Source organism: Xenopus laevis, chromosome 1L, assembly GCF_017654675.1.
Source record: "Xenopus laevis strain J_2021 chromosome 1L, Xenopus_laevis_v10.1, whole genome shotgun sequence".
Taxonomy (NCBI): Eukaryota; Metazoa; Chordata; class Amphibia; order Anura; family Pipidae; genus Xenopus; species Xenopus laevis.
Window position 1 is genome coordinate 153,319,273 of NC_054371.1, and position 26,322 is coordinate 153,345,594.

The 26,322-nt window shown below is 38.4% G+C and overlaps 1 protein-coding gene and 1 gene segment (V, D, J or C); both read right to left on the reverse strand.

Annotated features, from left to right (window-relative positions):
* Positions 1-580: 580 nt before the first annotated feature.
* Positions 581-7,427, reverse strand: LOC108714904. The segment is given in 3 exon segments: positions 581-1,058; positions 3,640-3,766; positions 7,375-7,427. Coding segments are annotated over 3 exon segments (519 nt in total).
* A 17,183-nt stretch (positions 7,428-24,610) lies between these two features.
* LOC121394424 (conserved oligomeric Golgi complex subunit 8-like) lies at positions 24,611-25,911 on the reverse strand. The gene has a single exon (XM_041565283.1). The coding sequence runs from the start codon at positions 25,759-25,761 to the stop codon at positions 24,943-24,945; it is 819 nt and encodes a 272-aa protein (XP_041421217.1). The 5' UTR covers positions 25,762-25,911; the 3' UTR covers positions 24,611-24,942.
* Positions 25,912-26,322: the final 411 nt, after the last annotated feature.

Sequence of the window (26,322 nt, forward strand, 5' to 3'; positions counted from 1 at the left end):
TTAACCCCTAAAAGCTTTCTCCTTGGTCCTGACTACTCCCTCTGGGAGTCGATAGGCCCCCTGACAGGGATCCTCTGGCTATAATGGGTACTGTTGAGTACATATGGGTAATGTAATATTGCAATGTCATATTTTCTACTTCTGTGGATTTGGAAGTCCAACCTGCATCCATCTGGAAGTCACGTTATTGTAACGCAGTAAGAGGGCAATATATATATAGCAAATCATCATATCCATTTAAAAGTACTGGATCCTTTTTACTAAATTTATTTTCTCATCATGAGGGTAAAATTTTATTTTATTCAATCTCAGAGGATATCCTCTTAACCAGTCCTAAAAATGTTCATGAAACTATTTTGCACATAAATTATGTGTACTGAATAGATCTTAAAGCAAGTAATTAACTGCAGTTATTGCCTAATATGCAAGCTGGTTCAGAATACAGATGTTTAGTTAGCTTAGCTTACAAAATAGCACAAATCATTAGAAAAGAGACTGTTATGAAATGCTATTTCATATTTGAGAAACAGACATTAGTATATTAGTGTCCCAAAAAAAAAAGGTTTCTGTAATTCTATGAATTAGATAAAAATTGTTTGTCTTTACAATCTTGACTTTACATTCAATACGTTTATGAATAGAATATGCTTGTGTTTCTGTACAAGAACGGTGCCGCCTGCTGGATCTATAGTAAATTTATAGAGGAAGGTTTTTACACTGAACTGTAATGTTCAGACACCATTGTGCTGTAACGCTAAGAGCACACAAGTACACAGCAGAATCTTCCACAGTCAGACTGAAGATGGTTAATTTAGTGGATGTATCATCAGCACTGGAATCAAACTTTCCTTTTTCATAATTCCCATCACGCGTAATGCTAGAATAGCCCTTAGCTCCTCTATAAAGTAGATATTCCATTTTATTGGGATATTGGCAATACCAGAAAAGGTAAGGAGTTTCACTGCTAGTGGAGAATTCACAGGTTAATGTCACATTTTCTCCAACATGTCCAGAAATATATTGTTCCTTTGAGTTTATAGAGTTACCAACCACACAACCTAGGGATAAAAAATAACAAAGTGTTAGAATAAAACTGCAGTCTGTTGTAACATGTAAATTACTAATGTTTACTATTGCTGATTATCGCAGTACATTTTGATATTGTGTTTAGATCAACATACAGTATTTAATTCTAAAACTACATTAAAACATAAACAATGGAACAATTTCATAACATCACCCACCCTCCTGTGGAGATTCCTTTCAGTCTAAAAAGTCTCTAAACAATAGCAAGATTGAATAATGCATACATTTAAGATACGGGTATTTATTGTATTTAACAAAAGTATAACACCCAATACCTTTATAAAAAGTTCCTTAACTTTAAATGATTAAGAAAGATCAAAGACTTGAAAGACTATTCCCAAAAGAATATACATGAATAATAACTTCTAGCACTGTCTATACTTCATGTGAAAGTAATATTCCACAAAGTAGCATGAGAGCAGTGGGTCCCTTACAATGTAGAATGGAAGATGAGACTTACTATTAACACAGAGTATGATTATTAATATGTGACACAACATTCTGTATTATTTCAGGCAGCACAGAAAGAAGATCTTGGATTCCTATACTGGTCCTCTCTGCTGAGTGAGTGTGTTGAGCAGTTTAGATTTTGTTTCAACAGTTAGAAAAGAATAATCTGTTGGCTCCACCCATTAAACTTTCACATACCGCACCTTTGTTTTTTTTTTCAGTCTACCTTACATGGTTTAGCAGAATTGTTTAACTGTGATTTTTGAGTTTTTAATGATACATACCATGAAGCATATATGATAGCACTATGATTATAAAATGCCCTGCTTTATTATGTATGAAAATAGTATTTATTTTATTGTTTTTAACTTTGTTGATGCCTTTTTGTCAGTCTACTTTCGTGGACAAGAGATATTTAGAGAGTGCTTTATCCATGGACTTATTGCAAAATATCAATAGTAATAAGTCAAATCAACTGGACTTGCTGTATTTTTTTCTCTTGAAGAGGTTTCACTAGTTATTTGAATGGCTTTCTCAATGCACAGAAAAAAATCCCCCCATCCAAAAGCACAAGAAGAGTAACATCGTGTATGCAGTGCAGTGAGGAATTCTCTGATTTGTATGCGGGGAAACCAACACCAGCGTATGGAGCAGCACAGAAGAGCCAGCTCCTCTGATCAGTACTCCGCTGTGTACCTACATCTACACTAGTGATGGGCGAATTTATTCGCCAGGTGCGGATTCGCAGCGAATTTGCGCGATTCGCGGCAGACGAATAAATTCGCGAAACGCCCGCAAAAAATTCGCCGAAAAAATTCGCCGGCGTCAAAATTTTTTTTCCCAAAAAAACGGGCGCCGGCGCCGGAAAAACGGGTGCCGGCGTCAAAAACGAGACGCCGGCGCCGTTTCTCGAATTTCGCAAATTCGCCCATCACTAATCTACACATGTTTGAAGTCTGCCAAGTGCAGATTCTAGACCGGGAGAGCGACTGGTTTAAAAAAAGTGTTAAAGAAGCCATATATGTAAAAACTGAAAAAGCAAGTTCTGAATAGAGACGGGGGGGGGGCAACATCTATTGTCTGCCACATACAATGCTGTTTAGTCACCTCTCCCCTGAAGGTTTAATAACACATAAAAGTTCCAATCTTGCTAATACAATCAATACCTAATTTAATGACATCATTGTGGATTATGATAAACAGATTATGCTGATTGGAGCAACATTCCAGAGGATATATATTCTCGAAGGAAGATTTACAAGTTATTCTGAATTGAGAAAACCAGTCGAATGACTGGTGAAACGTCTTCAAGGAAAAAAAAAGACAGCAAGTCCAGTTGATCTGACTTATTTCTATAGATATACCATGACCTGGATGAATGAGAAGCTTCACAGACTAATTACACTAGTTTTAGGAATCTTACACACAGTCTTTTTATGTGTATCCAAATGCACGCTGAGCAGAAAAAAATCATATATTACATTTATATGCATTTTTTAAAATGTGTGGTTGTGTCAGTTCCAAATGCATTCTTTTTCTTCTGTTGGGTTTTGAATGCACGTTGAGAGAGAGAAAAATGCATCAAGCTGTGTCTAAAAAAAACACGATAAAATGCAATTGCAATGAAACACATCTCTGAACACTTTACCACTTTAAATATGGAAAACTCCCTGAAATGCATTGTTTCTATGTATTCCCTATGAGTATATGTGTGCAGACATTAGATGCTGGTTAGTGATGGGCGAATTTATTCGCCAGGCGCAAATTTGCGGCGAATTTGCGCGATTCGCCGCCAGCGAATGAATTCGCGAAACGCCTGCAAAAACGGGCGCCGGCATCAAAAAACGGGTGCCGGCGTCAAAAACGAGACGCCGTCGCCGTTTCGTGGGCGCAAATTCGCCCATCACTAATGCTGGTCTCTGAACGCGACACACTAAGGAGTACATGTATGAAACCATAATGCTTTTTCTGCCTGTACAGTACTTGAACTTTTTTTCTCTGATGAAGAACCTAGTTTTGACTTGGGCCTGATCGCCTGACTTTGCTACTTGCCACCAGCCCTTGACCTCTGACTGTTCCTGACAATGATACCAGCTTACTGACCTTGACCTCTGCCTAACCTCGACTCCAATTCCAGCCGCATGCCTCTGACCTTGGTCCTTCCTCGACTATGTTTTTGGCACTCTTGCTTATTCTTTGTATCTAATCCTCTTCTCATCCTCAGGGCTCCCTGTGTTGGTGAATCCAAAGATGTTGCCTTTAACTTCAATCAGAAGATTCGCATCTGATAGTTTGTTTTTAAAATGCACAAATTATTTAGCATTTTTACAAATTGCTCGAGAAATCTGTAATGCAGAAAGTAATAACAGCAAGCTGTGTCTGCATCCAACAGTTGTGACGCATCGATCAATGCTTCAACAACATCTGACAATGCATTTACTTACCTTATTTGCACTGCATGCAATTTAATGCCTGCATTTTTGCACAGAGCGTTGGATCGCACAGAAAACACCAGTCCTACCATAGTACCATAATCAAACCCAACTTGTCAGCCTGTAGCAACTCACTCTGCTACACACATCTATATATATATATATATATATATATATATATATATCTATATCTATATATATATATATCTATATATATATATCTATATATATATATATATATATATATATATATATATATATATATCCTTGAGAAAACGTTGGAATGCAACAGAAATAAAAACAGATCATTTTTATATATGGGAGTGCTGGTTCTTCTGAAAATTTAAATACATATATTTTAACCGTGCACCCCAGCTGGATAAGCCACATTAGTGTGCCTTGGAGTGTGGATACTCATTGGACTGTGATATATATATATATACATACATACAGTATATATATATATATATATATATATATATATATATATATATATATATATATATATATATATATATATATATATATATATATATATATAGTCAAATACAAGAGTCCTCTGCACTCAACCCATTATCAATATATTTAAGACAGCGACATTTTGTGCATACTGCTACTAAAAATGCCTTACCCTTTAAACAAAACAGGGATTATTTGTCCATATATTGCAATATATTTAAGCTGGCCAACTACGTCAAAGTCATCCCATATCTGGCCAGTCCTACGCTTAATTTTCATCTGATTCATTAGGAATTCAATTGCTTCATTATACATTTTACAAAGGGACTTGGTTTTACCTGCAACTTACTTGCTGCTTTCAAAGTAAAACTCCCAAACTTGGCTGCCCTTTTATTAGACACCAGTGGGATCACCTGACTATAGCTGGGAGGGGTGGGAGCTACAACATGGAGCTGGTCACTGCTCCTGTATAACTATAACAAACAAGGGAAAGTTGTGCTCAGCACTATTTTTTAAAACCATTAGGCGGGGGTGCAATGAGGCTGTGACCACAAAATACATATAGTCAAATACAAGAGTCCTCTGCACTCAACCCATTATCAATATATTTAAGACAGAGACATTTTGTGCATACTGCTACTAAAAAATGCCTTACCCTTTAAACAAAACAGGGATTATTTGTCCATATATTGCAATATATTTAAGATGGCCAACTACGTCAAAGTCATCCCATATCTGGCCAGTCCTATGCTCAATTTTATCTGATTCATTAAGAATTCTATTACTTCATTATACATTTTACAAAGGGACTAGGTTTTGTGGTCACAGCCTCATTGCACCCCCGCCTAATGTTTTTAAAAAATAGTGGTGAGCACAACTTTCCCTTGTTTGTTTGTACAAAATTTGGCGGGAAGCTAGACAAATTAGAGCTAACGTGGTGACCTCATCTCTCAAAACGTAAACTGCCATTTAAATATCTCACTCATTACTTATAAGTCCAACTGAACATTTACAGCACATATATAAATAGCATATATCTAGATAGCATCTTATAAATAATCTCAACATTAAAATAATACAAACATTCACTGATAAAAACATTCACTGATTAAAAACATGGTGTTGTGCAGCTGTATCTCTCTACATATGTTACTATAGCATCTTTTTTCTCAGCATAGCATTAAGTTATGTTACAAAAAATGTTGTGAAATGTTGCAAACAACAACCTTAAGTTGAGTAAAGTTGTCAGGTCTGTTCAGAGACTACTTTCATCGTTCGTATTGTTAAATTTATCAAGTATCAAAACCAGCTCAGTTAGCTGTTTAGAGAATCTGTGGTAATTGACTTCATTGAATTCACGGCTGTGAGCCCAACCTCTGCAGGGAAAGAAACTTTTACCAGTAGTGTCACAGTATATCCTGTGATATCAATATCCCATTTTGTATATGGCCCTTTAATTTTAGTTTAGATGACATTCTCGCTATAGGGACATGTAAGCTAAGTCAATCACAAATATATACACATAGGAACCTTAAACCTTAAATATATGTGTATCACGTGTTTTGTGTAATAAACTAAAGAAACACACTACTAAAAATACTCATGCTCTGATATACTCATACTGTATGTGTCCCATATAAAACTAATAGTGTATATCGACAAATGTGCCTAATAGAATACTTAAGTGAAACATGCCCTATTGATAATTAAAGGCACCTTTGTGAGTGAAAGTGTTAACCCAGTACGTATAAACAAGGTGTTCGATGCATAAAAATGACACAAAACCTCCAAAAAGGTCTAAAATATCACAAGTGGGGAATATACAAAGTAAAAAAATATAAAAAATAAAAAAAAAGGTTTTTTTTGCAAAGAAGTTCCCACTGTCCAACTCCATGGAGCGATGTACATGATCTATGACTCTTGCTAATACGGACACGTGGGCATGTGTGACATTCAGGGGAGCCTGAACCACCATAGACTGTGGGACGATTGGATCAGGACTATACACCATGACTCCAAATGGAGTTGGACAGTGGGAACTTCTTTGCAAAAAACCCTTTTAGACACTTTAAGAAAGGCTTCAGAGGAGGCCGAAACGTCAGTCTCGCATTGAACAATAAAAAATTTTTATACTATATTTAAGACCTGAGAGTGCGGATCCTTTTGTTGGTTACTATTTGAATTTTGAGACTGCACCCAGGCAATTTAAACCATTTTTCGTGAGTGCTGGCTATTCTATGGACTATATATATATATATATATATATATATATATATATATATATATATATATATATATATATATATATATATATATACAAACCAAAAATGTAGAAGACCTCACTCACGGGACTTATAAGTCCATTTGCTATAATTTATTGTAGGCAATAATAATAAAGTAAATTATATCAAATGATTTTAAAAGGTCTTCTACATTTTTGGTTTGTGTTTCTAATGGATTTTTTGTTGTGAGTGCTGATGCATTTTTATATATATATATATATATATATATATATATATATATATATATATATATATATATATATATATATATATATATATAACCAAAGGAATGGTGCACTCCGTAGACAAAATGAATACCTGGGTGCCAGCATGGGAAATAAGCAGTGAAAAAGGATTGCAGCACTCACAGGGTTTTAGTGAAAAAACAAAAAAATGTTTTATTATTAAGCCTCAACGTTTCGATCCCCCACAGGGATCTTCGTCAGGAGCAAAAACAATCAAACATCCAGCACCCACATCCAGTGGGCGTTTGCTCCTGTCGCAATTTACACACAAATAAAGCCTGCAAAAGCATTCTTTACAGGTCTTCTTCCCTACACTACGCACTACAAGGACTTACCATATACCATCTATCACTTCTTGGTTGAATAAATGGAAATTAGAACAATCGATTTGGCAGCTGAAAAAATAAAAATTCCCCTTACATTTCCTTGCATCAGTCTTAAACTGGGCATACACAGTCAGGTCCTTTTGCCACCCTGCGAACGTTTATATCAGCTCAGTGTTCATTTCATGAGAGAATCATCCATTGATCAATAACAATTCTGTATGTGAATAGACTTTTGTTGTATCTTTGTTGCGTTAGCTGCAAGATCTAACATATATCGACAATGGCTATTTGTTTATTTTTGCATGCACAATGAACATTTGCTTATCAATGATTATTTCATTTTCCATCCAATGACTGATTTCATTATCTCATGATTAAAACCTGACCAAATTACTATTGTGACGATTTTGTCAGAAATCAGAAATATGACAAGTTGACAATTTATCAGATTGTCATTTCGTACAATGAAATCTTACTGTGTATGACAACCTTCATGCAATCACTGATTGTTTGCTGTGGGTTACTACATTTGGGTTTTATTTATTATGGTAACATACTGACAAATCTATGCTTATTACTTGTCATTATGCAAATTCTCCAAAAGATAATTTTGAATTTGATCCCTTCTAATGAATTCTTAGCATTCTACAAATAATTTGCCACCATAGATGTCAAATTTACTGGCCTGTATTTGCCTGGCTGAGATTGTAATCCCTTTCAAAATATAGAAATATCAAGAGATTTCCTCCAATCCATCCGTATCATACCAGATGAAAGTGGTTTTTTGATTTATTTTTTCTCAGATACAGATCTTGCAGGAGCATGTGCAGTCTAAGAGGATTCAGATTTAACTGGACATGCTCCTGTTAGATCTGCATCAGAGAAATAACAAATTGTGCCTTTGAACTCTGCTGTACAGGTTGGCATACCGGGGAACTATTTAACAGAATAGTTGTTGCAGGGAGGGAGCTTGGAGGAGGGCAATGGAAGGGCCCTGTACAGTGCACTGCACAAAACCACACTTGAGGACCCACACTTCCAAAAGATAGATAAATTCCTAGAGGGAGTATGCCTTCAGCTACTGCTGGCTGATTACCAAACGTACTTAGAGTCTGAGTTAACGCTAGCAGAACTGCATGAGGCCATTGATACATTTACATTGAGAAAGGCAGCAGGAGCAGACAGATTACTAATAGAAGTCTATGAGACTTAGCAATGCACTAGCCCCCATGCTCCTTAAGGTCTACAACCACGCAATGCGGTCAACAGCCCTCTCAGACTCAATGTATGAGGCGACGATTGCCCTGCTAACCAAGCAAAGACCCAACATTATGAGTCATAATGCCCAATCTCACTATTAACTGCTAATATTAGCGAACCACCTGAAAAAGGTTATACATACCCTTATCAATGAAGACCAGTTGGGGTTCATGCAGGGGAGGACCACAATACTTAATATCAGGCACCTACTACTTAATCTAACCTTAGACTTCCCCAACAAAGGAACAAAGGCCATAGTGGCACTAGATATAGCTAAGGCGTTTGATACGGTTGAGTGGCCTTATCTCTGAAAAACGCTACAGAATATGGGATTTGGGCATGTGTTCATATCCATGGTACAGTTGCTGTATGTCACCCCTATTTGTACTAACCAAGGGCACCAGGCAGGGCTTCCCTTTGTCATTCCTGTTGTTTGCCCTAGCAAAAGAGCCATTTGCAGTATCGCTAACACAGGTACAGACAGGATACAGCTATACGCAAATGACACCCGGGTGTATTTGGGGGACAGAGGCCACTCACTATGGGCAGATGTCTGGCTTAAAGGTCAACCCTACTAAGTCAACTCTATTCCTGGCGGATCCACAGGTGGCGGGCGAGGATCTAAGCCAGTGCCCCCTCGAGGTCTCACCCAAATGTGTCTACGTAGGGGTAGAAGCTTAACTCCCCATAGCAAGCTATTTTGACCTTAATGTGGCTCCATTGCTGGAATGGACCAAGGCAAAGCTCATGGCCTGGGCTCAACTCGCGATAGGCCCAATGGGTAGAATAGCCCTCATTAAAATGTTCATCCAGCCCAAAGTCATGTATGCTTTGTGGCATGCATATCTTCTTTTTCCAAAAGCCTTCTTCCGTACTACAGATGCACTGCTTAAGAAATTTATTTGGGGGAAGGGTAGGCCCAGCAGTCCCTGATCTATATGTACTCTATCTGGCCCTGAAACTATCCCACCTGGCTATGCTTGCCAGTGAGAGAGCAACAGCAGTGCTATCCCAGTCCTGGGTGTCATTGCTTCCAAGGGAGCAAACTATATTGCAAGCAATGCTGGTGCCTGGTATAGGGGGGAGGCAGAACTCTAACTCAATAAATATTTGGTAGGGCCACAAGGCTCATGTCAATAACTACCACAGATCCCATGACACAACGATGGAGGAGGGGGGAGGCAGAGTATTGACATACCTTGACCCCCCTGGAACGTGGATACAAAGGCGGATTGTGTCTCTGGGGGACGTGTGGGTCAAAACAAGGTCAGTTCATTCAAGTACTCCAAGTCAAGTTTGGGCTCGCTGCCTCCAAATTGCGTCATTCACTTTTGCAAAGGCACAGGCTTTCCCCGATTGTCCTAGGAGGTCTCCCACTTTTGACATTACTTAACGCCAAATTGCCTAAAGGCACAAGGGCTGCCTGGGAGGAAGATCTAGGGGTCCACACGAATGAACAGTGGGGGTCCTTCCTTAAAACACCAAAGAGAATATCTGTCAATCCTAGGCACAAATCCTACAACTGTACCTGATACACAGGGCATACTATACCCCAGCCCGACTGCACAAAATAAATCCCAACCTCTCCCCTAACTGTTTGAGATGTAATGAAAGTGTGGGCATTCTGCTGCATACAATCTGATCTTGCATAGAAGTACAACCCTATTGGAAGGCAATACTGGATGTATTATCGGTAGTGGGTTTGAGGATAGATCCAGATCCAATGATTTGTCTCATAGGCCTCTTCTCAGGTCTACAAACACACTTTTCCATCATTTTTTGCACATTTGAAGACTCTCCAGTTTTCTTCATGATATATGATATGGCTGTGGAGATGGCTACTCTGCTAATCTGTTGAAGAGTCTGACTACTAAATCATTTGGAGGATCACTTGGGAATAATCCCTGTGTTCACTTTTCCATTAAAGTCTTTCTTAGTAAAGCCATGTTCCAGGCTAGGAGACTCATATGTAGTGATGGGCGAATTTATTCGCCAGGCGCGAATTCGCGGCGAATTTGCGCGATTCGCGGCAGGCGAATAAATTCGCGAAACGCCAGCGAAAATTCGCGGGAAAAATTCGCCGGCGGCAAAATTTTTTTTTTCGAAAAACGGACGCCCGCGTCAAAAACGGGCGCCGGCGTCGGAAAAACGGGCGCCGGCGTCAAAAACGGGCGCCGGCGTCAAAAACGAGACGCTGGCGACGTTTCGCGAATTTTTCGCCGTTTCGCGAATTTCGCGCGAAATTCTCGAATTTTTCGGCGAAGCGAAACGCCGCACATTCGCCCATCACTGCTCATATGCCTTAGTTGGAGGTCAGACAAGCCACCCACCCCTGATCTCTGGGTTAGCACCGTGTCCAATCTGGGTACGCTGGAATTCCTACTACACAAAAAGAAAGGTCAAGTAGCAAAGTTCTAACAGACGTGGACCCCTGGGCTGAAGAAATTCTCACTCCAAAATATGCAATCCCTTGAAAACCTCCCGGTAATCTAATAAGTATAGCAGCAAGTATAGCAACAACAGAGTAAAACAAAACCCATAAATTAAGTTTCCAAGATTTGCTTTTATTGTAATTATGACATCTGTTGTACCAATGTACTTCACGAACTGTATACCTTCAATTGTAAACTGGTCTGTAATGCTTATGTTTTCATTTGTTAATAAACTTCAGACTTTAATATATAACCCCCTTCATGTATTAAGATCCAAATTACAGGGGCGGAGCTAGCTGCGAGCAGACGCATATTCTGGAGCTCCGTGCGCTGTCGGGTGATTTTACGGCCAGACTGCAATATACTCACCTCAGCCTGTTCTGAATCCTTACCGGATGCTTTCTGCTGTCGGTGCGAACTGGACTCACTCTGCTTGAGAGCAGTTTCGGGTGCTCAGGCACGCTCCATCGCTGAGGCCTTTGGAACTTCATGCGCACTGTCTCACTGGGCGCCATCTTGGATACCACGCGCCAAAGGTAACTGCAACTGAGACACTCAGGGGAATGGTTTCTGCTCATCTTTGAACTATATCTTGCTGGGCGCTTGTTATTCATATGAGACTGTTCCTCCTTGCTTTTTGTGCTTAAGAGCTCTGCTGTGGCCCTAAGTGCGCGGTATAACTAAGCATTACTGGTGGGGCCCTAGAGATCTAACGTCAGAGTTTCTTAAGCACTGGGGACATTGCAGCTGCATAACCACGTTACACACTTTGTTCTCGAAGTACCCACTGTGTTCTAGTGTGGCAAAAGCCGGAGTCTTTTGTTGATATTTACCAACAACCATAACTGCTGCATTTTAAGATCACGCTCTACTCTTCCCCCCCACATTGAACCCTGTTCTTGATCTGACTATTTGCTAACTTGTGCATGGATATCGTTGTTTCCATTTATGCTTTGAATGGATAGCAAATGCACCTTGTGCGATATGTGCCTCTCTTAAAGGCAAAGGTGTAATCCTTGGAGCTGTAATACTACTTTGCACTGTAACATTGCTTCATTAACCTGAACTGTTCCATATTCTATACTATTTGATCTTCATTGCAAATCCACTATCCACTAATGGGGAAGCTTGGAAAAGCTGTTCCTCCTCACCAGGAAAAGCAAAAAGAAAAGAAGTCACACAACTTGGATGTATACTTAGCTAAAGAAACTGGTTGTGCAGTCAATTGGTCGGAGGAAGGAGAGGACCAAGCTGAACAATCTCTCCCTCAAAGACAACCTAATAAAGCACATTCAAGGGATGTCGCCTTAATCGAACAATTTAAGATAATGTTACGTACGGAATTGGATGTGACCACTAAAAAAATCACGGCCTCCCTCTCGAAAGAAATCAAAGAGATAAGTAAGAGAACTGATACCTTAGAGACCAGGATGGATGACACCACGACTGTACTGGAGGGGCATGAGACTGATATTGATACACTCCGATTTCAAATACATGAGCTGCAAGACAAGCTTGAAGATATGGAAAATAGGTCTCGCCGAGGCAATATTAGAATCAGGGGATTGCCTGAAACTTATAAAAATTTGGAAGACGACATGACAGAGTTCTTTCGTAACTTGATCCCACATCTTCCCTCTTCTAAACTGGAAATTGATAGGATTCATAGAGCGCTGGGATGGCCGCCACAAGATGGTAATCCCAGAGATGTAATTCTCAAGCTTCAATACTACACCACTAAAGAAGCGATTATGTCTGCAGCTCGACAAGCTCCGCTACTGGAACATGATGGCCATTCTCTTCAACTATTTGCAGACATTGCTCCAGCTACTATTGCCAAGAGAAGATCATTCAAACCCATCACTGCGATCCTACTGCAAAACAATATTAAGTATAGATGGGCTTTTCCATTTCGTCTTTATTTCTTACATCGTGGAAAACAGTATTCTGTTACAGCTCTGGAAGAAGCTACTGAACTCTTACAGCAACTTCAACTTAAACTGCAACCTGTTAACACCTCACCTCTTCGGGGAGAAGATTGACTTTTGTCTTTGGTGAATTCTATCTTTATCAGCGGTCCTGGACAATTCTTATCCATATTTTGCTCCTACTAACCTGATAATTACTGTATATTTGTTGCATGTTCTCTCCTGTTGCAATTGCAATTTCAGTGTCGATACGCTTTCTAGTTAACTTTACAATAGGCTCCAAGGAACAACCTGTTATTCCATTCCTGACAGGGTTCTATCATGCGACGTCGCAAAAAGGTGACGTATAGATCTCATATCATTTTATGTATTTTGAATTTATGTTTATGTTTATTTCTGTTTTCAGTTACAAAGTTGTCTACTTGCTGCTGAGTTTAATCTGCTTACAAATCAGTTTTACTCCTAGTGTTATCCATATTACATTTCGCAGATCCAACTTTAGCCATTTGCTTCTGCTATTAACACTTATATGAGACTATGGCTAATTTAAAAGTTATCACGCATAATGTACAGGGTTTCAACTCTCCACAAAAACGGTCAAAGGCATTTAAATATTACCGCTCTCTTCACTCAGATATTTTATTTTTGCAGGAAACGCACTTCTCCATAGCATCTAAACCCTCCTTTTTGTCCTGTTATTTCCCAACTTTCTATTTAGCCTCGGGCCCTGACAAAAAAAATGGTGTGGCGATCTGTTTTGCTAAGGGTTTGCACTTTAATATTCAGACCATAAAGAGAGATACGGATGGTCGCTATATTTTGTTAATTGGAGAAATACAAGATGTCACAATAACATTTCTTAATTATTATGCACCAAACACGGGTCAAGTTAGCTTTTTTGAAATGTTAGACAAGGTACTACGGGCAAATCAACAGGGTCCGTTGATAATTGCGGGTGATTCCAATATTTGTCTCAATGCGAAACTTGATAAGACTTATAAAACGACCTTCCATATTGTCTCTGACACCACCCAAGCCAGAAAATTTTTGGAAATTCTTCAGAGATCTTTTGTTATTGATGCCTGGAGGGAAAATGGCCATTAACCAAGGATTTTACCTATTTTTCTAGCCCACATCAAACATACTCTCGTATAGATCATATTTTTTTGTCTCAAACGTTATTACCAAACTTGGTTGCTACAAAAATTTTGCCAATAGTATGGTCTGATCACTCTGTAGTTTCGATAGAACTAAGGTCACTATTATGTAAGCCTTCTCATTATAGATGGCGATTGAATAATGCTCTTTTAGCAACCCCTCAACTTCGTTTGCAAGTTGAAAGTGCTATAAAACAATATTTTGATCTAAATCTTGGTACAGTCTCCGTCCTCATCGATATCCTTATGGGAAGCCCACAAATCTGTAATAAGAGGTGAGTTCATGAGTATAGCGGCTGCCCGTAAACGACAGAAAAAAGCAAAATTACAAGAATTGCACGACAAATTACAATATTTGGAAACGCAAAATAAGGCACATTTTTCCCCCAGATTACAGACCGCTATCATAGATACTAAAAGGGAACTAGATTTACAATATACCCTTGATGTGGAAAACTCTTCTCAATGGCAGATTAATAGGCGTTATTGTAAAGGAAATAAACCGGACACTCCCTTAGCTCGTACTTTACATTCAGTCGTATCCCCAAATGTCCCTCTACACAAAATTCACACTAAAACTGGGATAATTACAGGTAACCCCGAAAAAATCTTACAGGAATTTAAGGAATTTTATTCCACAATATATCAAGAACCACCCAAATTCGATGACACCCAAGCAGATGCTTTATTTGCGAATCTGCGGCTTCCTATACTAACTCCAGAGCAGAAACACATAATGAATAATAATATTACAATTGAGGAAACTTTATTAGCCATCAAACTGCTCCCAAACTCTAAAACACCTGGCCCGGATGGTTTTTCTATATTGTATTACAAAAAATTTGCCTCACTTCTATCTCCCCATCTTACAGCTATGTTTAATACGCTATTGCAAGGAAATAAACTGCACCCGGAGTCTATATTGGCTCAGATTGCATTAATACCAAAACCCAACAAGGACCTTCTGGATTGTAGCAACTATCGTCCCATTTCCATATTAAATAATGATGTTAAGATTTTAGGAAAAATAATGGCCACACGTTTAAATTCGTTCTTAGCGAACTTAATACATCAGGACCAGGTCGGTTTTGTTCCCAACAGAGAGGGTGGAGAGAACATAAGGCGGTTGATACAACTAATACATAATCTTACTTCTTCCAAAATCCCAGCGCTCTTACTCTCGTTAGATATACAGAAAGCTTTTGATATGGTTACTTGGGGTTATTTGTATTACATATTGAAAAAGTGGAATATATTCTGTTGATCCAAGCTTTATATGACACCCCACAAGCTTTTTTGAAATGGGGCCCTTTTGCTTCTAATGCCTTCACGTTACATAGAGGGACGAGACAAGGCTGTCCCCTCTCGCCATTACTGTTTATATTAGCTATTGAACCCTTAGCAGCCCTAATTAGGCAAAATTCGAACATACCTGGAGTATTGATAGGTCAGCTCTCACATAAACAAATGTTATTTGCAGATGATATGTCGTTGACGGTTACGAAGCCGCTCTCTTCGTTACCTCACCTATTTAACATCTTGCATTCCTTTGGGGTTATTTCAGGTCTAAAGATGAATCCAACTAAATCCGAGGCCCTAGCTCTAGGTATCAGTCCGACACATAAAAAACTAATTCATCTCAATTTTGATTTACAATGGAATGATAAATATCTGATTTACTTAGGGATTAGAATAACGCCTCAACTTGAAGACTTATACCAGGCCAATTATCCTCACCTTTGGATGGAAATAGAAAAAATGCTTACGGGCTGGTCCCATCTTTTTATATTGTGGCTTGGGAGGATAAATACCATAAAAATGATGATCCTACCAAAAATATTATATTATTTCCGTATGTTGCCAATTGAAATGCAATCCAGACTTGCCAAATTTATTTGGAATGGGAAAAAGTCAAGATTATCACAAAAAACACTTATTGCACCTAAAAACAAGTGTGGTTTGAGTGTTCCCAACTTACTCAATTATTACCAAGCTGCACAAATTCTGCCGTTAATTCATTTTTATAGGCCCACTCTTCCATTATGGACTCAGATAGAAATAGAACTGCTTAAACCAATTTCTCAGGCAGTACTACCGTGAATCCCCAAGCAGGAAAGGCCTACTAATTCCACTCCAGTTCTTAAAATGGCTCTGGCTGTTTGAGATTCTGTTACGCAAACAGTACCCCTAGCTTCTCCTCATTGTCCGGCTATGCCTATATTTGGGAATCCTACTTTTGTCCCAGGTGTACGGAAATCCGATTTCCGCTGGTGGGACACACAATATGCAGTATGTGACTCAATTTTTAGGCTTGCAAGGTATTGTAAAATGGGACACTATAATTACGCAACATGGTCCGCCTGGAAGCGAATATTTTAGATATTTCCAGATTCATCATTTTCTCACCAAAGTACTTAAAGGGTGCAATAATGTTTTAACTTTGACTGCGTGGGAACACATGTGTATTAAATTTCCTTGTAGTAGAGGGATGATCTCCCTGTTATATAAAGAAATTTTAACTTCCTCCCTGCTTAATCCTCCGATTTATGTTAAGCAATGGGAGAAAGAGTTAGGTATGTCAATTGAACCTACTTTATGGCAACAATCTTGGGAGATTACACACAAAAGTTCGATTAATTTATTGGCTCAAGAAACACAGTATAAAGTGCTGTCTGGTTGGTACATGGTGCCTACTAAACTTCATAAATACTATCCTAATTTTAGCCCGTTATGTTTTCGGAAATGTGGACTGGAGGGTTCGATGTTACATGTATGGTGGCACTGTAGAGAGGCATCTAGATTTTGGTCTAGGATATTTACTTTAATAGATTCTATCCTGGGAGTTAATCTCCGGAAAGATCCCCTGGTTGTGCTGTTAAATACAAAACTTCCGGTATCATGTAAATACACTCGAACACTGATACAGTTTATCTTTATAGCAGCAAAACAAACCATTGCTGCATCGTGGAAAAAACGTTCCATTCCTATAATTATGTTCCATCACAGGATGCACTGGATAATGATTAATGAAAGAATGTTAAGTATCATAACTAACAAATATACTGTTTTTACCAAGATCTGGATGCCTTGGATATCTTATACTAGTATGTAATACTGTCATATTATTGAGAAATTTTCCCCTAAATGTGTACCTTATTATTCACACTGTTTTGGGTTTTCTGGTCGAGGTGAAACCTCTACAATAATATTTTTACTGTTCTTTAGCACTATTTTGGGAGTAAGTGATAAACATTTATGGAAAAATACTCAGCTGTAGACGGTTTTGTTTGTTAGTTAAATTTTTTATTGGTATGTAATATACAAATGGAATGTCATCTTTCCTTGTAACTGACTGTAATGCTGGTGATTCCCTCTGTGTAGGGGGCCATCTGTTATCTGCGAAAAATCGAACATGGATGTAATGTGATAAACGAATAAAAAAAGTTTTCAAAAGATCCAAATTACAGAAAGATCTATTATCCAGAAAACCCAAGGTCCCTAGCATTCTGTATAACAGGTCTCATACCTGTAGTATAAAAATTCTTATGAAAACAAGGATTGAAAGGATTCTATATTCCTATTTGTATTTGGTCCACAGTTTTTCTGTTCATGTTTTTAAAAATGGAGTCATACATAGTATAAAATGGGATTACAAACCCAGTGTGGCTATTATATGCCTGTAAGCCTTTTCTTCTGTGGTGGGAAAGTTATCTGAAGGTTTGGTAAAATTATATATCAGTATGGTTTCATGAAGGACAGATCATTTGAGACATATCTGTAATGAGGCAATTAGAAACATGGATGGTTGGTAAATCAGTTCATATTCCCTGGTCCCGTTTCACTAGTAATTTTTTACAGGTATGGGACCTGTTATTCAGAATGCTTTGGACCTGGGGTTTCCAGATAACAGATCTTTCTGTAATTTGGATCTTTATACCTTAAGTCTACTAGAAAATCATGTAAACATTAAATAAACCCAATAGGCTGGTTTTGTTTCCAATAAGGATTAATTATATTTTAGTTGGGATCAAGTACAAGCTACTGTTTTATTATTAGATAGAAAAAGGAAATCAATTTGAAAAATCTGGATTATTTGATTATAATGGCTTCTGTGGAAGACAGCCTTTCTGTATTTCAGAGCTTTCTGGATAACAGGTTTCCAGATAAAGGATCCCATACCTGTATCTGTGCAAGTGCACATAATTTCAAAAACAGGGGTTTTACGCTATAAAAAATTGACAAGCCACAAGCAGTGAACCTGTGAAAATGGGATTTATCACAAGAAATCCTACAATGCCATTGGGTATAGTTGGAGTGATATGGTGGCTTGGCAATATTATCATCATTATATTGTAACTAAAAACCCTGTTTTTGAAAGTAACTGCACTAAATTGCAGGGGCCAGGAAATTCAGTCACTCTGTTGTGTATGTTTGTAGCTAATTTGCACAGATGAGTTGAACTTTTGAACAATATTGTAATTGTACATTTTACTTAGCCGTGGAGTGCTCCCAAAACCACCCAATTTGTTAATTAATGACTTGGGGGATGCTCTTATAAGAAATATATTGGAGTTTACTGATGGCACAGAACTGTGGAGTCCACTTTCAGCCAGGCTAGAATACTTGGAGGGGGATCTGGACGTACTGGCAATCTGTGGCTTATGTATTTGGGATGTAAGAATATGCAGCCACTTATACCAATTAATGGGATAAAAGGGCATGTAAAGGCAAAACAATAAAATCCAATTTTTACTTTCTTTAATGAAAAAAAACCTATTATTAGGTTAAAAAATGTGTACCATTTTTATAAGAAACCTGATTGTATGCAGTGAAATTCTCCCTTCATTTACAGCTGTGGATAGGTATTGTCAGATGGTCATTAACTGCTCAATCAGCAGGGAGGGGCTGCCTTACTTCCCAGCCATGCATAACTCAAGCAGCTTTGTTTGTTTCCCTGTAGAGCAGTCAGTGACTGTGCACAGATTTGTATTGGATTTTATTTTTGCCTTTACATCCCATTTACTGTTTCCAACACCAGCTGCAGGGACAAAGATCATGCAGAGAGATTTAAACAGATAAGCTGGGATTCTATTTGGAGGATTATTTTGATGCAGCCACTGGTTCTGCAGAGTTGTAGAAAGTTTGTATCAAACAATACAAAAACTATAAAATCCACAGATGCAGTCTCCATATTCTGATTATTAATCAATCTTGCTGTATTGGCTTCTAGCAGATATTATTTGAATTGTGCTTTATGATGATTCCTAAACAGCCCAGACCACACTGAGCATGTGCACAGTCTTGGTCTTGCAAAGATGTTTAAAAAAGTTACAAGATGGTGACCCCCCTGTGGCTAACTTTGTTTGATTAGGCTTGTGGAAGTTCTTGTTTATGTTTTGTATACAAAATACAGCATTTCTAGCCTTATTATATTTTAGAATTTACTTCCCCTTTAATGCATTTTTATGTAATTAGAGTCAACACACTTGACTTTTAAACAAAAATTGACTGGATTAGCAAATCAGCAAATTATAGCAAATGTGCTTATAATTATATCATGTATATTCAGCAACAAAATCCATTACTGTAGTATGACCCCTAGGACTGATATACTGCTATGATCATTTGCTGATTCCAAGGGCTTAATGTATATGCAGGTATAGGATCTATTATGCAGAGAGCTTGGGACCTGGGTTTGTGGATTTTGTGGGTATTGGTTTGTTGTAGGTGGTGTTGAGCTATTCTAACCTGTGTGCAAGGTAAGGAAGAGATTGAGGTAGTGACCCCTGATAACCAAGTGCAGCTACAAGTGCCACTATTGTGATATTGGTGGCAGCAGTGGGATAGTGTAATGCAGGCTTAACCCCTGAAAAACTGTGGGCATTTTTAGGTGTCCCTTGGTTGGTAGGTAGGTACGGATGGATTGCAAGCGGCAGCTGATCCTGCAATAGCAACAGGTAGAGAAAGAGAGAGAGAGAGAGAGAGAGAGAGATGCAAAAGCTACAGTACACGGAGCACGGAATAGCACGCCATAGGAGAGAGACCCGCCGACATACTGCAAGGGACCCTAAAGCCACGAGCGCTCTGGCAGCAGGACTTCCGACTGTGGATAGGCGTGGAGAGAAAGCCTCTCTAGGACGTTATGCTATACATGCTATTATTGCGGGATGCCATGTGAGTGCATTTTTAATGTTACATTTTTAAATATATTAAAGGCAATATTACACTATTTCGCTGCTGCATCTACTTCACAGCTTTTAAGGATACGCGCTGGGACAACAAAGAGTTTTTTTACGCCTATTTGAACTATATGTTTGTGAGTATCCACCTATAAGGCCCACGAGGCAAGAAGCAACCCCTCTTCCCTAAAAGGCTATACATAATTGTGGTGGTGGATAAGAAGGAGTTACACCTAGCACGGTGAAGCCATAATATAACCTGTGCACAGAATTAAGGGGGTCATTTATAAAACGTTACTGCCCTATATTTGTTTGTTTTTCCCGGTGCCTGTGGCGCTGGCTTCTTTTTTAGGTATTACTACAGTACACCAAGCAGAGAGAGAGAGAAGCAGCAAAAATGCAACATCAACTACAGTGCCCTAGATACCTTTCAGTGGTGCTTTGAAAGAGTTTACAGACAGTATCACCTACCCCATGAGCAAGGGGCAAAATACACTAGATGCTTTTGTGGACTTACCACCAGAGTTTGATGGGAACTATGATGCCATTAACATGCTCTAATTAAAAAGTACATTCCACCAACATCACCTGTAAAGCCTGTGCTAATCCTTGTGTCTGGTAACACTGAGAATCTGAGCCATTATATGCAGTCTGAAATTATGGACAATAAAGTGACTCAGGGATTAGGGGTCTAATTTTTCTCTTGCGCATCCAGACATGATAAACATTGCTGATATTATCCCATACAGGGAATGTGAGTTACTCAAAGGTGCCTGAGCAAAGAGTTTTCTTGAATTGGGATGTGGGGAGAGGTTGAAGGCAACTGGGGGTAACCAATCAAATTTCTGTAAATGTATTGTTGGGGAATGATTTTGGTTACATGTTAATTGCTTTTGTGCCCTATAACAGTTCTCGGTGGCTCTGGCTTTACTGAAGTGGGCCACCCACCTCAACAGGTAACTGTCAAAAGTAAAATGCAGCAAAGTAACTAGGGGAGCAAAGAGTCAGTGTCAAACAGAACCCACAGTGTCCAAAAGTAAGCATTAGAGATGGGGAGAAGCATTTTTTTCCTACAAGTGTGCAGCTAAATAGTGTACCTGCAGTGAGGGATTTCCAGCAGGGAACCCTTGTACCGTACCCAAACTGCCTGAGGTCTTGAGTGAAGAATCAGCAGATAAGCCAGGCTCAGGGATCAGTGCAGGGGTGTGGGGTACAGGTGCTGAGTAGGGTCCTAATAGACTGAGAATGAAGAGAGCGATGGTATCTGTGGGTTGGGTATAGCTCCAGTACCACAACCAGTACTAATGAGGAGTGCCAGGGGATCAGTATTAAAAAAGGATTACTGACAGCAGCAGACATTGTCCCCAAGACAGACAGGAATTAAGCAGTTTGCTTAGGAGTCCAGGATATTAGGGAAGGTCCCCATAGGCTTGGCTAACTTTTTTTGATCGAAGGATATTCCTTCGATCGTTGGATTAAAATCCTTCGTATCGTTAGATTCGAAGGATTTTATCGTTCGATCGAAGGAATAATCCTTCGATCGTACGATCGTACTATTTGCGCAAAAATCCTTCGACTTCGATATTCAAAGTCGAAGGATTTTAATTCCCAGTCAAATATCGAGGGTTAATTAACCCTCGATATTCGACCCTTTGTGAATCGGCCCCTAAATGTTAGGTCCAGTCCATACTCACATTAGGTTATTAAAACTGAGAGGAGTTCAGTTATCTGATGCCCCTGAAATCAGTGATAAATATCAGCTCTTCTGACCAACAATTCTGACCAAATTTTATTTTGAAGGACCTAATTCGTTGGAGAGTTCATCCCGTTTGTGTCTCCTGACCTTCAGGACCAGGAAATTCTCTCTAGACGAGACTATAGGTTTTCTTTATGTTTCCCTTTTATTTTCAAAACTATTTGTAATTGTATATTTTAATGCATGTCCTTTTTGTAACATCTTTTTGTGCATATATGCACTGTTATATCTTTTATAATAACAAATATGAAAAGGAATATGTTTTCTCCTTGATGCTCTGAAAGAACCCCATCCTGAACGTGTGTAACCATGTTACTTAACCCTCTGCATGCTGAATGGAAACGCTGGTCTGTTTGTATGCTAGTTAACTCTTTGGTGGGGCCGATAAAGACTTTTTTAAATTGGAGTACGGTGCTGTTCTGTATAATGTAGTATGTTTGATTTACTGACTTTACAAAACCAGCTCTAACCCCAAAAAGTGAAAAGCTGGCTAAATTTTTTTTTTTTAGCACGGAAACATAAAAACTCAGAGTATTAAATATGAAACAGCAAAATAAGTTAGAGTGCAGCTCACCCGAGTGACCTGGGTGTATAAACCACAGGTCTATTGCCTTGAGACACAATTTAAACAATGTAATTAGTGTAGGTAAAATCAGCTCTTCTCGCACTCACCAAAAGTGAGCACACACTCCTGGAGCCAGTCGGTGTAGATAAAATTGAAGTTCATTCTATAATACTAAAATTACAAATGCGTTTCATACATATTCATAGGCACGAATGCAAAGAAACCTTTACAAGAATTTAAACATGTTATATGGTGTTAGGATAAACCCTCTTAGAGTTTAACCCTATGCTACCAGTTTAATACCAATTTAGTTTATATGTAAGCTACAATGGAAATTGTTAATGCAGTTGGAAACTGGGATCAATTTAGATTTAGAACCCACAACAATGTCTGTGATAAGTGCACAAAATGGTATAACATATATATGTATAAAAAATTACAAAAATGTAATGTAAATGTAAATATGTTACTCATTGAATTAAATTCCCAAACAATTCAATAGTAAGTAAAATATGCATATGAAAATTTAGTTCATATGTGTAATTAATATATGTTAGATCAAAATTGATTGTAACTAAATACTTAATTTAATTCTAATTCATGAAATCGTCAACTTTTCATTAGATTAAAAAACATTCTATTATGAAGTTAATGAACTAATAAATTAATAAACATAATCAGACTAATTAATTAATCAATCACTTTACTGCCTTGCAATCATGTATTTAAGTGATTTGTACCATCACACTCTATAATCCTTGCAGGAAAATAATAGTTTGACAACTCCATTAGTTGTCATACATAAACTGTATACAAACAGTGTAAGTGCATTCACTCATCTAATTATCACATAAAAAAGTGCAGAAAGTGCAGAAAGTCTAAGGGGGTTATTTATCAAATTTATCTCAATATTTTCTGCTACAAACTCGATCAAATCTGCTTGGGTTTTTTCACGATTTTTTCTGATGTTTCATCCTATTTTCATTATTTTTTTTGTTTTTTCACCCGAAAACTCTGAATTCCTATGTTTTTTGCACGAAAACCCAGAAAACTTCTTGGTATTGCAGGAAAAATCAAAAAATCATAGGTACTTCTCCCATATATGCAACCTCGACAGGTCTGAGATGCCAGATTTTCTGATTCTGACTTTTCCATCCTTGGGGCTTAATTATTTCCAAAAATTCGTAAGTTTTTATAAGTCCAATTTTATAAAAGAAAATCTCACATTTCCCGTGATTTTAGTAAATAACCCCCCAAGTTAAACAATGCATTGCTTATCACTAGCCAGAGATATATTTTGCTATAGTGAGCAATTCCTACTAATTTTAATTTAGCAACAAAGAATTTGATTAATACAATTAGTGATTTCTGTATTATTTTATATCCAAAAAAAACCCAACTACAAAATAGCCTTAACACAGATGGTTTTTTTTGTAACATTTTTATTTGTTTTTTCAGTCATATAAAAAAAGGAAAAACAGTCTCAAGTATATCACATTGATATTCAGTATTCAGTATTGTGAATTACAGTTCAGTTAGCCTATATCACTATGTAGAAACGTTATCTCTAGGCCTTTGGGTAGAAGTTATGTAATAGTTCCAGTTAGACCAAGTCTTCTCCCAATTGTCTCGGCAACCTCTAATATTTGCAGTCATGTACTTCATTTCCCTCATATCTTTCATTCTGTGTATAATATCTATTAACTTAGGGGAATGTGGGATTTTCCACTGGGAGGTGATTGATAACCTAGTTGCTGTTAAAATAAAATTTGTAAGCCTATGTTCTGGGGGTAGTTACATAGTAAGTTAGGTTAGGTTCAACTTTTTCACTTTTTTCACCTGCCTAACCGCCAGTTGATCCAGAGGAAGGTGAAAAACCCAATCTGAAGCCTCTCCAATTTGCCTCAGAGGGGGAAAAAATTCCTTCCTGACTCCAAAATGGCAATCGGACTAGTCCCTGGATCAACTTGTACTATGAGGGGCGGCATGCCACCCAGCCGCATCTACAAAAGCGCTGGGGAGTGTACGATTGCTGCGAATGTGTGTTCTTGCAGGAGCTAGGACCTTGCAGACTACGAACCGGCGCATGCACTCACACGGCAAGTGGAGTAAAAGGTATTTGCTCTCTTGTTGGGATGGCGTATGCCCCATAAGTCCCTAAGATCTGATCTGTGGATCAGTTGATGGAATCTCTGGCATTGAAATATGTACTGTTTAAGTAATGGGGTGTGGGCGATCTCTATTCTCTGATAGGACTAGGTTATAGTCTCCAAAAATGAAATACAAAAATAAAAGGGCTTTGATAATCACCCCAAGGGGGACAAGTGAAAATGCCCAAATTTGTAGAGTGAAACAATCATGTTGCATCAGATGTGTGGGTTGATCCTAGTTTTTACAACCAATCACCACAGCAAATAAAAGATACAGACCAAAAACCAGGGAAGCAGTTATACCAAGTATTCTGATGGTATTTGTTGGTGTCCCCTGTTCATCTTCTTTGGTGTCTTCTTCATTGTTTTCTTCTTCTTTTTCTTTGTAAGTGTCTTCTGGCTTCAGTTTCTCTTGTGGAGAAAACTCATCAGCCATGAAAAATTCCTCCTCTTCTTCTTTGTTGGTGTCTTCTGGCTTTAGTTTCTCTTGTGGAGAAAACTCATCAGCCATGAAAAATTCCTCCTCAGTGGTTGAGCCAACTTGAGGTAACTCATAATCATTCTTATTAATAGATGCATTCCTGTTGTTTTCTGGGGTTAGTTCATGTGCAATGAGTGCATCATGTTCTATTTCAGGAGCCAACTCCTGAACATGGACTGTACATACATCTTGTTTTGCATGCAGCTCCTCAGAGTTATTTGAGATGATTTCCCCTTCTGATGGTTGTAAACTGGCTTCTTCTGTGTCTGAGCGTGCAGCTTCTACAGCCAGTTTCTCATCCTTGTTCTTGTTCATCTTTGAGATGTTTTTGATTTCTGATGTTAATAAACTGGCATCTTCTGTGTCCAGTTTCTCTTCTATAATAAATTCATTTTCTTCCTTGCTTTCAAGGACAGCAACTGAGCTTGCAACTTCTACGTCCATGTTCTCAGCCATGGGCAAGCTCTGCTTTGCTTCAGCAGGTTTAAGAATTTGAGAGCTGGTTCTTTTCTTTTCAGTATCCCTAGGTTCTTCTCTAGGTTTACTAAATCCTACAGAGGTAATACATAACATTTCATAAATTATCTAGGCATGTATTAATCTTAAATTCTAACAAGGGGGATAATCAGAGACCATATTTAATCTTTGACTATGCCTCTTTTTGAAATATTTATTTGTATACATCAGGCATGTCCAAAGTGTGGCCCGGGGGCCAATTGCGGCCCTTTTTCAAATTTACACCGGCCCTCAGCCTCCATCTTGAAATTAATAATAATGAAGCCCCCCAGCACAGTGTGATCAGAAATCCCATAGCAGTGATATTAAGGCACATTAGTGAAACGATATGCCACTGCTACCTATGTGCTGAAGGTGTTAGCAATAGACACGTACTGGCACATAGTGATAACCCACTCTCACATACTTCTTTAGGGCTGAAGGTGTCAATAGACGTACTGACGTGCCAGTACAGTAAACTAAAGAAGTATGGCGTCACTATGTTCCAGTACGTGTCTATTGCTAACACCTTCAGCACACAGACAGCAGTATAGACCAAGTGGCAGATTATTTCACTAATATGCCCAAATATTACTGCTACGATTACTCGATTCCTGTAATTTAATGGTTCAAGGAATG

Bases quoted from the DNA above. Each gene is read 5' to 3' on its own strand.
- LOC121394424 (XM_041565283.1), bottom strand. From the start codon at position 25,761: ATGTTATGTATTACCTCTGTAGGATTTAGTAAACCTAGAGAAGAACCT.